The 16,223-nt window shown below is 36.1% G+C and overlaps 3 protein-coding genes and 1 pseudogene across 11 annotated transcripts; 1 reads left to right on the top strand and 3 right to left on the bottom strand.

Moving 5' to 3' along the window:
• Window positions 1–396: 396 nt before the first annotated feature.
• On the top strand, window positions 397–3,759 carry LOC9303280. 6 transcript variants are annotated; one of them, XR_002330278.1, is made up of 6 exons: window positions 397–649; window positions 1,282–1,485; window positions 1,570–1,733; window positions 2,267–2,334; window positions 2,415–2,579; window positions 2,882–3,759. XR_002330278.1 is itself a non-coding variant. In XM_021017018.1 (3 exons), the coding sequence occupies exons 1-3, from the start codon at window positions 560–562 to the stop codon at window positions 1,594–1,596; spliced, it is 321 nt and encodes a 106-aa protein (XP_020872677.1). In that variant the 5' UTR covers window positions 397–559; the 3' UTR covers window positions 1,597–1,899. The 6 variants fall into 6 exon arrangements, 1 of the variants encoding a protein (XP_020872677.1); XR_002330277.1 differs by having other exon boundaries at window positions 2,210–2,334; XR_002330275.1 differs by having other exon boundaries at window positions 1,901–2,334.
• A 313-nt stretch (window positions 3,760–4,072) lies between these two features.
• LOC110226129 lies at window positions 4,073–5,648 on the bottom strand (annotated as a pseudogene).
• A 155-nt stretch (window positions 5,649–5,803) lies between these two features.
• Window positions 5,804–9,831, bottom strand: LOC9303279 (protein TPR3). 4 transcript variants are annotated; one of them, XM_021017009.1, is made up of 14 exons: window positions 9,578–9,831; window positions 9,124–9,253; window positions 8,845–9,021; window positions 8,661–8,768; window positions 8,284–8,439; window positions 7,783–8,207; window positions 7,587–7,696; window positions 7,437–7,506; window positions 7,288–7,361; window positions 7,017–7,205; window positions 6,791–6,930; window positions 6,500–6,716; window positions 6,223–6,366; window positions 5,804–6,154 (listed from the first exon to the last, which is right to left on the bottom strand). In XM_021017009.1, the coding sequence occupies exons 2-13, from the start codon at window positions 9,216–9,218 to the stop codon at window positions 6,250–6,252; spliced, it is 1,878 nt and encodes a 625-aa protein (XP_020872668.1). In that variant the 5' UTR covers window positions 9,219–9,253; window positions 9,578–9,831; the 3' UTR covers window positions 5,804–6,154; window positions 6,223–6,249. The 4 variants fall into 4 exon arrangements, with proteins under 4 accessions (XP_020872668.1, XP_020872672.1, XP_020872670.1 ...); XM_021017013.1 differs by having other exon boundaries at window positions 5,804–6,146; XM_021017011.1 differs by having other exon boundaries at window positions 9,642–9,831.
• A 4,589-nt stretch (window positions 9,832–14,420) lies between these two features.
• Window positions 14,421–15,836, bottom strand: LOC9305297 (putative F-box protein At2g02030). Its single transcript, XM_002867160.2, has 2 exons — window positions 15,329–15,836; window positions 14,421–15,154 (listed from the first exon to the last, which is right to left on the bottom strand). The coding sequence occupies exons 1-2, from the start codon at window positions 15,834–15,836 to the stop codon at window positions 14,421–14,423; spliced, it is 1,242 nt and encodes a 413-aa protein (XP_002867206.1).
• Window positions 15,837–16,223: the final 387 nt, after the last annotated feature.

The raw sequence follows: 16,223 nt of genomic DNA, 5'->3' as shown, positions 1-16,223 counted from the left end.
TTCTGGAAACACCGGTTCAAAGAGATATAATTCGGATGGGTTAGAAGAGAGTCTAACCAACCAGCTGATATCCTTGCAAAACAAGAGAATGTTCTCTCTGTTTTCATTTCTATTACTCTGTTTCATCCAATTAATAAATATCCCAGATATTAAAAAAAATATATATATATCGTTATTAAAACATCCAATATTCTGACTCCGATCTAATACCAAGGATAAATTTCATATCTTGTTTGTTAAAGTGAACCAATAAAAATTGTTCTACAGTTTTTGTTATATTAGTATTATTTAAGTCCAACCAAATAATTTGGAAGACCATGAAAAAATGACAGCTTTAATAAAAATTGTATAAAAAGAGAGGTAACATTAATCCGTGTCCGCAATAAGTGACATGCTGGAACGTGCCACATCAGCAAACGACCGTCGGAGAAATTGTTTATATTTCTCCCTTGCAAGATTGAAAATTCTCGTCTCAATCCGGCGTCACTCTCCTCCGAATCTTGGAATCGATGCTAAAATTTTGTAGCTAGGGTTTGGAGAGATCTTCAAAGAGAGTGGCATGTTGGTTTCTGATAGAGAGCTTGAGGAAGCTGGAAGAAAGCTTCTTGACCCACCTTCTTCTGTCGATGAGATTCTTTCTCTTCTCGACGTGAGCTCCGTCACTGTTTTCTTTTTTATTCCTTTCCTTCTTCGCTTATAACTATTCTTACTCATCTTTTCCAGGCGTTTGATTGCTTATTTTTGTCATTCTAATGCGAATCTGTGCAATGCTTTCTTCTTGCAATTCAGTCTTTTGAATGATCTTGAATTCCGGTTTTAGAGAGTTGCTTGAACTAATCTATTCTCGTAAAGATGTGATTTAGTTCTTGATATGTTGATTTTCCCTTCTGGATTTGGTTTCATTTAGAAATTGAATGTTTATCATAAGGTATAGGTCTAGGATTGAATCTTAGTTTGGTCTGTGATCTTTTGATAGGCGGACATCAAAGTAGTCATGGCCTAGCATTTTGTCTTCAGCTTCAGTTCTGACTTTTGCGTAATAATTGTCAAAATACAAACAAATTTCTAGACTTTAGAACTGCCCTGAGAATGAGATTGATCTCATAATTCCTCTAATTGATGAAAGTCTGTTTTTTTTTTTTTTTTTTCCAATATGTTCTTATTGTTCTGAAAACTATATTTTCTTTTATGTGGATGTATATCTCTTGAATTTATTTTCAAGTGTGTGCTGATATTTTGGAGTTCTTGACTTTAATGATCATTTAATTGTCTTTGCTTCAGAAAGTTGAACACCTTATGTCAACGATTGAACAGTCACCTCCTTGCCCAACAATGTGGAAACTGTATCCGTTGATAGGAGCATTGGTCGGTCCTAAACACTTCCAACATTCGGATGCTGATGTCAAAGTTGCAGTCGCGGCTTCCATCAGTCGGATTACGTTCATAACTGCTCCAGATCTTACCTATGATGATGACCAGATGAAAGTACGTTTTTATTTGGTAGTTTTATCTTAAGGAAAATGAGCAATGCGGGTTGATCACCAACTATTTTCTATGATTTACATGTAGGAAGTATTCCAGTTAATTGTATCATAATCTGAACATCGATCTGACATATATGGTCGATCCTACGCCAAGAGGATATCCATCCTTGAAACTGTGTATGATGTCAAATTAAGCAAGAGTGATGCACTTCTTATTGAGATGTTCCAGCATTTACTCAACGGTATAAGGTACAAGCTAATATTTCCTTCCAACTAGAATTGAAGTTCCAATTTAGAAGCAACAGTTTAATGGATGTTGGCATGTTGTTGTGTCCTTATCTAACTGCAAGATTTGTCTAACTGCATACATGTTATGGTCTATCTTCCTTATCAATCTTCAATCGTTTTTCCTTCAGATTTGTTCTGCTAAATTCATGGATGTTGGCATGTTGTTGTTACCACTTTGCGCATTAGATTGAACTACATGGTGACCGTTGATGTCAGACACTTGGTTTTAGTTTTGTTGACCTATCTTCAAGCTTCTCATTTAGAATCATTCTCCTACTCGCACTTCTGCCTCTCCATAGACTTTATCATGTGCTACTTAGTTTTATTTGTTCGTAGTGTAGTTTCACAACTGGTCTTTTGAGTGTTGCTTACGTTTGTTATACAACATCCATCAATGTACGTTTGAATGATGATGAATGTATATTTCCTTTTCAAAGACCATCATTCTGGGAAAGTGTTTTCATCTATGGAGAACATTATGACCCTTGTTGTAGAAGAAAGTGAGGATATACTTCCAGAGTTGCTTTCACCAATTCTACATTACGTTAAAAAGGATGATAAGGTGATACATGGATGCCTTGTAAATATCTTTATTTCGGAACCCACTGCTCTTTGGTTAACTTTTTTTCATATTGACAGCAGATTCCCCAAGTATCACGGAAGTTGGCAAGCTCAAAACATAGCTGGCTGACGCAGTGAAATCATTGGGCATCTCTTTAGATAAGTATAGTAAGGTAGTGGCTTCAATATGTGAAGGAAGCATTGAGTGCTTTGAAGCAGAACGAAGTTGCTGCTAATAAAAAAGAAGTAAGCTTTCTGGCCTGTTTCTGTATCGAACTGCCTTTATCATTTGTAGATAATAATATACGGAGGAAGCTTGTTTCTGAAAACCAATGGTTATCCGAGTTGTTCAGTTTTATTTGCTCTTATACCGTTTTGCCACCCTGTGTCCTCTTCAGAACTGCCAAGGCCCAAGGGAAGTGGCAGTAAAGGCATGCTTCTTTCTCCTTGCAACCAGCATTGAAATTCATCAATATATAGAAAAAGATCATGTCTTACTCTTTTATGTTGGAAGTAGATTGTTGATTGTGATGTTATTTTCCAATCAGCAGGATATAGACAGACGGCAAGAAAAGTTACTACTCAGTGAGTGAAGTTGTGTACCTAAGAGGAGACTGAACCTGGAGCATTGGTTAAGTTCACTTCCTCATGATTCATCTGTAAATGTAGCTATTTCTTCTATAAATGAGAAAGGACGTGAGACTGTGCCCCCAAGACGTGAAACAGTAGCTGAAGCAGGAGTACAAACTGAGGAAAGGAGAAGTCGTGAGTTAGTTAAAGAAGAGGATACGGCATAAACTAAGACTTGGACACACAAGCGACCTCAAGTCGAAAGCTGCAGCCTTCACAAAGCTCATGGCGAGATGGAGAAGACAATTGCAGAAGGAGAAGTCTCTTGCTGCACCCGGAGACATGCGCAAGAAACCACCTCAACCTTGCTCTGTCAAACATTAGTTGGCTAAGGTGAAACAGAGCCTTGTAGACACTATACCCAGTGTACGACAGTTTCGGTATGAACAGATCATTATAGACAGTGTACGGCAGTTTCAGTCTGAGATCAAGAAAAAGGAAGATAATCTAGAAGTTTTGCTGCAGGAAATTGACGTCTTAGGTGTGTGATCTGGATGTTGATGAACACTTGTCTTTTGTTTTGCGGTTTAGTTTGGTTCTAGGTCTCTGATAATGTGATGTGAAAACGAACAAGGGAGAAGATATCCGGAATCAACAAATTCTTTCACTCATAATAAAGTGTGAAAGTAAGACCGAAGATCAGGGATTGGACCGGAGAATTTTGCTAACTCTTTTTCGTATTATGAACTTGTTCAACTATGCGCTTACCAAAAAAAAAAAAAAACTTGTTCAACTATGCAGTGAAGTAGTTGACCAGAGAGAACTCATTTTTTATAGCATTATCTCATTCAAGTCTGATGACAGTTGCATTATCATTCATGCATTTCTCTGCCAAAACATAAAAGCACCGAAGTAATTATTTACTAATACAAGAAAAGTTCTAACTCACAATGCATTATAAATTTACCAGTTTCTCAGCGATATAATGAAGTAGTCCAAATTGTTGATACAACCGAAGAACGCAAGTCACAAACCCTGGACAGTCTCAAATACAGAATAAACCTAGTTTAGTTTGGTGGATGAAGAAGAAGAAGAGGAATCTAGTGAAACTACTTGACTCCACCTTTGAAAAGACTCTTTGTTCCTTTTTCCCCATCTTCAGTCTCACTTCAAACCAGATTATTGCTGATTCCCCATTTCCTCTCCCCTGTTTCATCATCACACCATTAAAAACCTAAGTAAAAAAATATTGGTTTCAAGAAAAAACAACTAGATCTTGGTTCTGGAATGCACCTAAGGCGTCAATTGCTAGCAAAGAGGCTTGCAGATTCTGTTCACTTGTCCCACAGTGTTCAGAGTATCTACAATGCCCTGTTTCACATTAGCCACCTGATCCGAGACTGAGCAAGATCGTGGTAGCAAGCACTGTAATCTTCTTGAGATGGTGTTGGTTCTGTTTGAAACCTGAGTGCATCTTCTCCCCTCATCAACTTGATGCTCTGGTCAGCAACTTATTCTCTTATTCAGCCGTCCCTCTACTCCTACTCTTGGAGCCTTTTTCACATTCTTTGGCTGAGGAGCAGTCTCACAAGCTCTCTTCTTACGAGTGCTTTGGTTTCCTTTTCCCTTTTATTCATGGTTTTCAATCTGAAAGAAACATTTTAGCATCTAAGTCTGACTAAGTAAGGCAAAATGTTTTGTCTATACATAAAGTTGTGTTGTTGGTCACGTTAGAGCAGAAACATAGGATTTGCTCCTTCCCACATCAGTTCCAGCTTGAACGAATTATTTACCTTCACTCCATTCGCTTCGCACATCTCTCTCCAACCTCTTCTCAAATAAAACCATTCACTTCCGGCTCGTCCAAGTCCTGTTATCTGTAGATAAGATGACCACTTTCTTCCATCTTGGTTCAGCAGAATTACCTCCCCAGCCTTATTAATGTTATTCTTCCTCGTGAAACTCATTGGAAGTGACTTAACAAGATCCAGTCAGTATCAATATCAAACACTTAAACTCATGACGATATTCACAAAAAATGTTTATGACAACAAGTTCTTGAACTAACTAGTTGCCCGGTACTTTCACGGCTAGGTGTATTCTTCTCCTTTCCCTTGGAAACTTCATCCAACGTCCTCTTCTGTTTGTGGCCAATGCCAGGTTCCCCTGGACACAGCCAAAGCACAGGTCTTTCCCCATTTTGGAAAAGTTTAAACTTACATAACTCTCCTTCACTTAGCCCATTAACGGAGCAGACGTTTTCCCAGCCTAGTCTGATGTAAAATACAGCACTTGAGATGTTTTTTGCAAGTTTAATTGTCCATCTTCTCCCTATACATGATTATAGAGAAAATTAAAACACCCTGGTTCATTGCAATTTAAGACAATAACATAAGAACGATCTCATATTCTTCTTTCTTTCTTTTTCTCCTTCTCCCGGTTTAGACGGAGACCAAATTAGGTAGCGCCTAATTCAACAATCAAACCCGGTCCTTTCTTAAACCGAAATTACGATTAGAGAGAGAGAGAGAGAGAGAGAGAGAGAATGCCTAAACGTTTACGTCCTGGTAAGTGGTAACTAATGGCAACTGTTGACTTGTTTCTTTATCTATATTATAAAGGAATTAAAACACTGATTCATTGGTCGCCCCAATAAGACACCCTGGTTCATTGCTTTTTAAGACAATAACATGAAAACGATCTCATATATTTCATTTCCTTGCCTTCGCATTGGTGGATCGACATCGTGCTCCTCCAAGAAATTTATGGACTCGTCTTCTGTTGGGACCAATTTTTTTAATACGAAAGTGACACTTGTAAACAAATCACTGATTCATTGGCTGCTTAAGGGTCTCTCTAAGTATATAGCACAAAACACTCTCTTTTCTGCAGAACAAGAATGTTTCCCTTAATGTGATTTCTTTCATCTTTCAATCGTTTTACCACCAAAACCAAACCCACTTGCAACGACATAGTCACATAGATAGTGTGCAAATTCACCACCACATACAAAAAAAAAAAAACCAAAAAAAGACCACTGCATTAAATGATTCCCCTGTTTTAAATGTCTCACTCACTTATGTCTTCTAATTTCATAGAAAGGGACTGCAGCATTGCTTGCAAATTAAAGACAGAAATAGTGTGCCAGTTAACCACCACTTACATAACAAAACCAACAAAACCACTACCTAAAATGTATCCCTTCTCCAGCACCCAGCCTTCCACAAGTCATATCAGATCTCTCTTTGCATCTGCAATCAAACCACACATCAAACTATATCTCCATTAAAAATGATCTTTGATTCACAACACCACTTACCAACAAGCAAGTATCACAGAGGTAAGTTTATGATTCATGTTCAAGCAAACTCTTTCCATCAGCGTTTGCTAGAAACCTCAGGCATAATGAGCTCACCACGGCTAACAAAGAGCCTTCCCTGTTAAACTTAACCATGGGACATTCCTGCAAAATGTTAAAGAAACATATTAACAAAGTTAACTTCACCATGGGACAGTTATGCAAAATGTTAGAGAGACATATTTAGCAAAGTCTTCCTGATGTGTATCAAAGAAACTAGAAGTTCTCATCGTCTTACCGGAAATACTGCTGCGTCTATCTTGATCTTTCTGAAAAGATGATCACTGTCCACATTCCAGACTTTCACACAATATTCATCGCCAACAGCTATATACCCATTCTTGCAAATATCCATGCATTTTGTTTGAGGATTCATAACGCTGTTGTAATTTCTCCTAGTCTCAAAAGATTCTCTATCAACCTCAACCAAGCCACCCGGACCATAACAGAACAATCTGCCAAGATAAAAATGAGATTAACTTGAAAATTGTAAAACATAACTGAAACGACTCATCTATATTCAACTCACCTCTTTCCATCGCCGCTAAACTTGAGTTCAAGCCTAGCATTCATATCACTAGGGAAAAGAAGTGGATTACTATCAAGTGGTCCGTTATATCCTATGTTTGGTTTCATAGCAGTTCCAAACACATCCAAGATAAAGAGTTGCTGAAATTAAAATAACACTATGAGTTCATTGTTTTAAGTATAAGTAGACAACATTAGCAAAAATGGATTGAGGATTGGATAATTACCACTTTGTTTCCATCTTGGTGCAAAGCAAGAGAATTTAAGGGAGCTGTATGAGTCAATTTCCAGTACACTAACCCATTTGATGAATTCCAAGCCTTAATGTGTCTGTCATTTCCACAGGTTACTATCTTTAGCTCTCCTTGAGAACTATAGAACACGATATCATTGACAGGCCCACTATGTGCCTCAATCTAGTCAATATTTAGATTGAATTATGTTAGATATATAAGCTTTTTCTTCTAAGTATATATATCAATTTATTTTGATACAAACCTCAAGGTGTGGCTTAGGGCGCTGTTCATGTATATAGTTGTAAGTGTGAACTAAACCTTCAGAGAAACCCACAGCTGAAAACAGAGGAGAAATATTAGTCAAGTGATATGTTCCCATAAGTTCTGAAAAATGAATTTACAGATATGTACCAAATGTTGTGTCAGATCCCCACGCCACACACAGTCCTTCTGCTTCACCTTCTGTTTCACCCAAACGAGCCTGTGTTTTTGAAAAATTGATTAGTCTCGGATTTGGTTTGGATATGTTATTACAAAGTTCGATTTAACATTGAACGAAACCTTCAAGGCCTGTGATAATTTTTTTTTGTTCCAGATGGTAAATTTCATTCGAAAAGGAGTCTTCATAGTGTTGATACGATACAGTCTAATACCACCTGAAGGTGTGCAAACTAACAATACCAAAAACAGATAATGATTAGAGTAAGAAAAATAGTTAGAATGCACTGAGAAAAAGAACTAGAGAAGCTGCGCTTACCAAGTACCAAAGGGAGATGATGGTGAAACTCAAAAGCAGTGACAACCTCAGTCACATGAATATCTTTCACAACGCTATCGGACAGAGAAAAGGTCGGCGGAACAGTAACAACAGATGGAATGTCGTTTGAAAAACCCGCTGACTGATCTGAGTTAATAGTCCATCCAGGCATGACTGTATCATCTTCAATAGTCAAATATAATGACGGTGAGTAATGGGAACCAGCTGAGTGTTGGGGTTGGCCATTGAACTCAAGTAACATCGGGTCATAGTTTCCTAATCCTGATGATGATGCCTGCATATCCAAATTGTTGGTGGCTAGAGTTTGATGATTCTGATGAAGGGGTTGGGGAGTACAGTGGTGATCATTGAGCAAAGAAGCAAACAAGGGGCTATGAACGCAATCTCTATGTTGCCAGTTCACGCTACAATAGAAAGACGAACTAGGTGTTAGGAAAAATCAAGATTGGAAGAAAAGAAAAGTAAGAAGTAAATATATACCTCTGTTCTAAGAGGGTTTGTAGTCTACTTTGTCCCTCAATGACTGTTGGATAGAACATGGACCTAACATTTAGGTCTTGTTCGATTAGGCTCTTCACATACTGAACCACTCTTTCCCTTTGATTCTCTACATCAACAGTAGGTATTGTGTTGTTCCTGAAATAAGAGTTACCAGCAACCATCACAAGACATATCAGAACAAATAGAGCATACATACGGATGATGCATGCATAATAACACAACAAACACAAATACTATCATATCATAACACAACAAACACACATACCATCATATCATGACACAACAAACACATATACCATCATATCATAACACAACACACACTAGCAAGTATATACAAGCATATGAGAATCACGTACTCAAAATGAATCTTCAGTTCGTCATAATCTTTTACCAAAGAAGGATCTGCTAGTGAAATGGGATACATGCGATGGAAAAAAACTGTTTTGGCTTGAATTATGTTATTCCTGCATTGGAAAAAAAAACTCAAGAACTTGTTATAAAAACACAACAGAACAAGAAGAAGAAACTGAGACACCTTACTTAGAAAGAAGCTCCGAAAACAATTGCCGCCAGATGAAATAGAAGATGTGGCAGGAGGCTAGAGAAACTTCATTCTGAAATTGGCAAAAATAAGTCACAGCGTCTTCAAAGTTACCACCAAGTAGCAAGGATGTAAAAGTTGCAAGATTGGGTAGCTTTCCCCTCTCAATATCCAGACTAACACAACACAGAGGGAAAAAACACAGAGACAATGAAATTGTTAGGAGTAAAACACACTGTTGTTGTAGGAAAATCATAACAAAATCTAAAAGTACTCACGCTTGAACCGTGCTGGACATTCCGTGTTGCTCAAGGTAATTCTTTATGAGTGTCATGGTTTCATCATGCCTCCTCATCCTACCTGCTTCGTCCATGATTAGCAAGTGCTCGTTCTCTCTTCTACGAAATTCTGGAAACACGACCCAGGTAAGAACAAAGAAACAGAGCATATCTGTACTAAAACAGGACTTTATTATCCACATAACCAACCAAATATCCAAAACCCAAAACTCGGAGTTACGAAAAAAGGAAACAAAGAAATCCTGACGAGATCTGGGTAAGGGCGACGACTAGTTTCCAAATGTAACCAAATAGATTTTGTTTTGTCATAGCCATGACCAAAAATACCGGATTTGTGTTCAAATCAAAGATTCTACAAAACCCGATTAGCGCTGAAATTACGGATTTTTAAAATCAAGCAAAGAAAGTAGAGAAATTGGGGAAATGATTTTACATCAGGCAACGAAAGCAGATAAATCGGTAACGATATGCAAGAAGCAGAGAAATCGGAAGCGTACACAGAATCGGCGCTGGTGGTAATAGTTTGGACTTAGGGTTTTACAATGCTTTGAGCTGCTTCTTATTCTTCATCTTCTTCTTTTTTTTTTTTTTTTTTTTTTTCTTTTTTCAAAAATAATTACTTTTCTCTTTGTCAAATTGTATTTTTACTCGTATATACGTTAGTATTTTTATTGTTTTTGGGATAAAAATCGTATACACCTCCAAATTGTTTTTGTATTTAAAACAAAGTTTTACTTTTGACTCTCTCTGACTCTCTTCTTTTTTCTTTTTCGGAGATAAATATTTTACAGTTTTCGTGGCTGCCACGTCAATAATTACACGTGTTATTTACCGAAGGAAGAACTTACTTTTGAAGTTTTCACTCGAGTGCTTTATTTATTTATCCTCTACAAATACTTAAAAATGTGTTTTTTCCATATGCTTTTCTTTATTTATTTTTGCTTGGTCGTTTTGAAACATATATCGACTAGATTAAGATCAAAAAGGAAGAAAACCAAACGTAATTAAGGTACCGTGAGTTTGAGTTGCTGTTCGAAGGACTCCTTCATCTGGTCCTGCATGCGACTTTGACGAAAACCCTCTTCGCAGATTCCAAGTTTTTCTTCTTTTACGTACGTACTACCTCCTCGTTGGCTCTTTCTTTATGAAAGCCCGACCTGCTAGCTTACTCTCTTCGGCTTTTGACTTTGTTGTTGTGTGAATCCCACCCAAACCGTTAGCAACCTTACCTCTCCGCATGACTCGCCTTAGAGACTTGACTCGATGTTTACGATTGAGAAGGGAGAAAAAGTTTATATATAGTTGGGAGTTAGGACCAAAGGATGGCATGGAGCAGCAAGCGTCAGTCTGAACATTGAAATGATGCGACAGAACTTGACCGATTTATAACAAATTGTGTTACGAAAATCCTACGTTGACAAAAACGAAGTTTTGTATGATCTATGTTTTTTTTTTTTTTTTTTGCATCAGTTTGAAAAGGTATACTACGTAATTGTTAAAATATATCATAAATAATGGTATGATGTGTGTGGTACTAAATCCAGTACATGTAAGGTAATTAAATCCCAACCAATTTTGGCATATTAGTTAGTGGACCTTTCAACTTAGCAGAGTAAATGAAAGGAAACTTTAAAGTTAGCAGAGCCATGCCCTAATTTAGCAGCAGATAGTGAATACGACTTCCACATGTTAGTTAGTGACCGTTAAATTAATGTGCAAGTAATCCATGTTTGTTGGTGTGGTATATTTACTACTATAATATACTAACCAAACACACACATATCACAACACGACTCTAATTTAGAAAAGATGAATTCGACATGTTGGTCCAGTCAACAAAGAGTCAATGGAATTGGTCTCACATGCCACGTTGCGCTGCTCTTTTGCACCGGACACCCAAGACTGAGTCCAAGACCCACAAAGCTGGTCTTATATTAAACCATTATTATTATTATTACTAGATTAATAATAATACTCGTGGAATTTGTGTCTAATTTATCTCTCTTATTGAAAAAATGTTTTGATGATCACTATTAAACATCTTAAATTTTTTAGCCGTCTGGAAAATTTTAGTCATCAACATCTTATATATGCAGCGTCTTTCGAGATCTTTTGCAGTGGAGAATGAAGATATATAGCTCTAGTGGACAAGAATGGAGGAAAGTAGCCTTCCTATGCAGCTTCTGTCAATGTTATACTTGGCAAAAGGTTAAAGACGGGAACGACCTTCACGTTGGAGTTTGTTCTAGGAGAAGGCACAACTCCAATGCTCAAGTTCTTCTCCAAGACCAAAGTCAAGGTGAACAATATTTTTTTGGACAAGATATTAATAATAATATATAAAACAGATTTTTGTTAGGTAATCTTTCCAAATCTATCACTTTTAGAAATGTGGCATTCCAAATCTACCACATTCTGAAAAAGCTTTCCAAATCTACCACATTTTTCTTCCACATGCAAAATAGCGGACGAAATTGCCTTTGATGGTGATATAAGGCTATGTCAGATAAAATGACAAGTTGGTACTGGCTGGAGAAGAGGGACCAGACTGCAATAAATGTTGTACGTTTACAATTACTTATAATTGTAATTAAATAATATATTAATAGAGTAGGGTTAGATCCTTCAAGGTCTTCGGCAAGATCCAACAAATACTCGGGGACATATGAAGAGAAAAATAAATTAAGCTCGGGGATAAATTTAGATCGAATGGGTAATAGAACTAGATCAGGGACAAGTTCATATGGAATGAGTAATAGAATTAGATCGGGGACAAGTTCATATCGAATGAGTAATAGAATTAGATAAAGGACAAATTCGTATCGAATAAGTAATAAAGTAGATGAGGGACAAGTTCATATGGAATGAGTAATAGAATTAGATCGGGGACAAGTTCAGATCGAATGAGTAATATAATTATATCGGGGACAAGTTCATATGGAATGAGTAATATAATTAGATCGGAGACAAGTTCAGATCGAATGAGTAATAGAATTAGATCGGGGATAAGTTCATATCGAATAAGTAATAGAATTAGATCAAGGAGAAGTTCATATTGAATGAGTAATAAAAGTAGATCATGGACAAGTTCAGATCGAATGAGTAATATAATCATATCGGGGACAAGTTCATATGCAATGAGTAATAGAATTAGATTGGGGACAAGTTCATATCGAATGAGTACCAGAATTAGATCGAGGACAAGTAATATCAATGCCAGATTTATCTAATTCTATTTTCAACGATTTAACGCCGTGGACCAAAACTATATAATTGTTAAACTATTTCAAACCCAGATTTAAATTTTGAATGAGTAATATCGAATGAGTACCAAAATTAGATCGAGGAAAAGTTCAGATCAAATGAGTAATAGAATTAGATCGGGGACAAGTTCATATAAGAAGAAACCCAGATCTAAATGTGTAGCCAATTTAACGTCGTGGACCAAAACTATATAATTGATAAACTATTTTCAAACCCAGATTTAGATTTTGTAGGAGAAAAAAAATCATGTGAGAAGAAAAAGAAGAAGAAAACTTCATAGATATACATATATATCTATGAGTGAGAGAAACAAAAAAATAATGTGAGAGAGAAGAAGAGTGAGAGAAAGAAAGAAAACAAAAAAAATTAAAAAATAAACATAAAGAGAAAGAGAGAAAGGGAGGGCAAAATATTAACTTCTATATCAAATGTGGTAGAATTGGAAAGGAAGTTGAAAATGTGGTAGATTTGGAAAGAATTGGGGGAAATGTGGTAGATTTGGTAGTTTTTCCTTTTTGTTATAATAAAATAGTATATATATTTAAAAATTAAATTTCTTTTTAAATAGTTTGTTTGGTAATTAAATTTTGTGAAAATAGTATAGTACCATTGATCATAAAATCTAAATATTTTGTAACACATTTTACCAAGTATAATGATTATTTATTTAAATTTTCATATTATAAAACTTATTTCATGTGAATTGGATAAATAAATTAAAATTGTTGATTATTCATACTCACAAGAGACAAATTTTACATTTTATGAAAATTAATATGTTAAAACTTAGAAAACAATAATTTAAATGATGAATAAAGTTCTTTTAGATTTAAAATAGAAAAAAACATGTTATATGAAAGAGGAAATTATATTATGCCTTAAAACATGAAGCTGTAAATTAATAGAATTTGAAACTAACAAAACAAAATGCATGTCAAAGAAAAAAACATAATGGAGTGAATGAGGGCATTATCACATGCTCCAGAAAAAAAAAATTTGGTAAAATTTATATAAAAATTTAGTGGATGAATCGAACTTACGTCCTCAAACTTTAGGGGTGCAACATAGCTATATGTGTAAAACATAAGGTTTATATATTTTAGGTGTGTCAGTTTGACCCCCCTACTTGCAACATGGGTCCGCCGGTAGATCCCATAACGCGGCGGCGTAACGTGGCGGCGGAACCATCAGGAATACCGTTGCCTCTCTTAACAACGGTTCTCCTGTGAGTTTCTCTAAGCAGTTTCTTTGGCACTCTTACGTTTTCTAATCTTTTCTTCTTCATTTGCTCCACCTACGAGTTTAAGCATTTTTCTGCTAGAATTTCTCCTTAATTTGTATTGTTAGATTAATTAGTAGAATTTTGTTTGATAAGAGCTCCTGATTGTGATTTATGATTTTTTTTTCTCTAGCGCATTCGTATTTCCTTGCGGTTCTGATATATTTGCAAGAATGTTGGATATGGGCTGCATCAGTTTGAAATGTGAGTAAAATGATCAAAATGTTATATAAGAAACAAAAGAAATTACAAATAAAGAAGAGAAGATGATCTAGACTACTAATTAAAGTGTATCGTCGAAAGAGAAGAGAGACTGGAAGTAGCTAGAGTGTATATATAGATTCAAGTCTTAAGTTTAGAATTTTATATGTCTTGGCTTTGAATTTTAGAAAAGCTTCGGTAGAGGAGATTTCAAACCAGGATATCACACGGACAAGATACCTTAGAATATCAAATATTTGGATCTAGATCAGTCCAAAATATGATATATGCAGGTATTCGTTATAATAAATAAATACAAAAGTAAGTAACAATAAACTAAAATATTAAATCTATAAAATAAAACTATATAATGTTTTTTGAATACTCATTTAGCTAAGTCGTGATTCAAAAAAAGAAAGATATAGGGTATACTCTGCATCAGTTTGAAATGTGAGTAAAAATGATCAAAATGTTATATAAGAAACAAAAGAAATAAAATAATAAAAGAAGAGAAGATGATCTAGACTAGTAATTAAAGTGTATCGAAAGAGAAGAGAGACTGGAAGTAGGGAGCAAGGACCCAAGTTTGGAAGTAAGGGACACGGGCAAAAGTTTGATGGTCGGCGAGAAGCAAAGTTTTAGTACGAGGATCATATTTGAGCAACCTTTCTTTCAAATCCCAGTGATTTGAATTATTTGGCTTCTTACCGCTAATCAACACCTTTCCGTCGCCGCAGATTTCAATTGGCATAAGCACCTCCAGATTAGGCCTCGCATAGCTTTTTAGATCAATTGAATACATTTTTTCCCATGCGCCTCCTCCTCCATCCATGCTCCACATCTCCAAACAGTCAAGTGTTTGCTCTACCATCCATACTTGATCCCTTAAGTTCATGAGATTAATTATATATGAGGGTGTTCTAGCACCGAAAGGAGGGTGATGGACTGCACGGAATCTGTGTGTGTGAAGATCAAATGCTATGATCTTGGCCGTTGTTGAATACTCTGCATCTGTTAACCATAGATAAACAGTGAACCAATAGATGGATCCGTTAACGCTAGCTGAAGGTTGTCCTTTAAAGCAAGGTATAGGAACATGGCTTATGTATCTCCATTCCCATGTCTTAAGCGAAAGAACCTCGCATTCTGTGCATGCCGTATTCTCCCCAGGCCGTTCAAATAACCTAACAAGTTTATAATCTCCGCTCACTCTGTCTCTCCCAAATCCCAACAAGTCAATCGCCGGACTAGGAAACTGATGATTAGCTACATGTAAGAAATAATACAAATTACATTGCATTGCATGCACATACAATCTTAATTAGCTAATTAAAGAAGAAAAACAAGACTCTTCTGACTGACTGAATCATTATAATAAACTCTTCTTGTGAAAGATAATTGAAAAAAATAAAATAAACGAAGACAGTAAATGTTACGTACACGTGCGGTAACCAAGAAAATCTATGCTGTATCTGCTTATGAAGAAGGGCACAGTTACATGACTTTCAAATGTCTGTGGACGGTGACAAGGACTTCGTTGTTCGGCTTGGATTTTCTGACCCGTAGCGGGGTTTATAAACAGATACTTGTTACCAGGTCTCGGACAGCAGATGAAACCGTCGCATGAGAGACAAGTAGCAACAACTTCGTTATTTTCAAGCAGCACATAGGTAAATTCGGGATCATCGTCTGATGAACGGAGGAACAGTCGAGGTTTTGGGGAAACTTTAAGAACCAACGGGTCCACGACTATGATCTTAGCAAGGATTTTGAAACGATGTTTGGATTTCTGATGAACCATGTACCGTTCCATGAAATATCGAGATCTTATCAGCCTCCTCCAGTTTTTTGAAACCAATTCTAATCGATGCAGAGGTTTCACTGGAAGTCTCTGCAAGATTTCGATTTCTACATCATACGGAAGTTCCATGCCTGTTTCCGACCTCATAGCTAGTTACTCTTTCGGTCTTTCCCTTCCCTTCTTTGCATTTATATATACGAGAACCGTAAAATATATTCGGGAAAGTAATTATTTTTCTTAAGGAAAGTAATTATTTTTCTTAAGGAAAGTAACATTGTCTCCATAACGTAATTGATGAAAGAAACTACATGTTATAAAGGCTAAAACTGAAAGTTTCGTTTTCACAATACGTACTTGTTAAAAAAAATAAAAAAAGGAAAGACTCTGACCAAAAAGGGGAAAGTACATAGACTATAGTAAAACAGGGGAATTTCGTTGTACATTATTCTGTATGGGCTAATAATGTTTCCCTAAAATTCTACATACATACACGATACAATAAAGGAAAGTAAAATTATTTTTAAATAGTTTTAC

This window comes from Arabidopsis lyrata (assembly GCF_000004255.2).
Source record: "Arabidopsis lyrata subsp. lyrata unplaced genomic scaffold ARALYscaffold_7, whole genome shotgun sequence".
Lineage (NCBI taxonomy): Eukaryota > Viridiplantae > Streptophyta > Magnoliopsida > Brassicales > Brassicaceae > Arabidopsis > Arabidopsis lyrata.
Note: the sequence above shows the minus strand (reverse complement) of the source record. Positions and strands in the feature narration are given on the sequence as shown.

Excerpts from the sequence above, each read along its gene's own strand:
- LOC9305297 (XM_002867160.2), bottom strand. The coding sequence starts at position 15,836 with ATGAGGTCGGAAACAGGCATGGAACTTCCGTATGATGTAGAAATCGAA. Across the intron at positions 15,155-15,328 it reads TTTTCTTGGTTACCGCACGT|CTAATCATCAGTTTCCTAGT; the intron begins GTACGTAACATT and ends TCTTACATGTAG.
- LOC9303279 (XM_021017009.1), bottom strand. The coding sequence starts at position 9,218 with ATGGACGAAGCAGGTAGGATGAGGAGGCATGATGAAACCATGACACTC. Across the intron at positions 8,440-8,660 it reads GAACTGAAGATTCATTTTGA|GAACAACACAATACCTACTG; the intron begins GTACGTGATTCT and ends CTCTTATTTCAG. Across the intron at positions 6,717-6,790 it reads TTTAGCGGCGATGGAAAGAG|ATTGTTCTGTTATGGTCCGG; the intron begins GTGAGTTGAATA and ends TTATCTTGGCAG.
- LOC9303280 (XM_021017018.1), top strand. The coding sequence starts at position 560 with ATGTTGGTTTCTGATAGAGAGCTTGAGGAAGCTGGAAGAAAGCTTCTT. Across the intron at positions 650-1,281 it reads AGATTCTTTCTCTTCTCGAC|AAAGTTGAACACCTTATGTC; the intron begins GTGAGCTCCGTC and ends TCTTTGCTTCAG. Across the intron at positions 1,486-1,569 it reads ATGATGATGACCAGATGAAA|GAAGTATTCCAGTTAATTGT; the intron begins GTACGTTTTTAT and ends ATTTACATGTAG.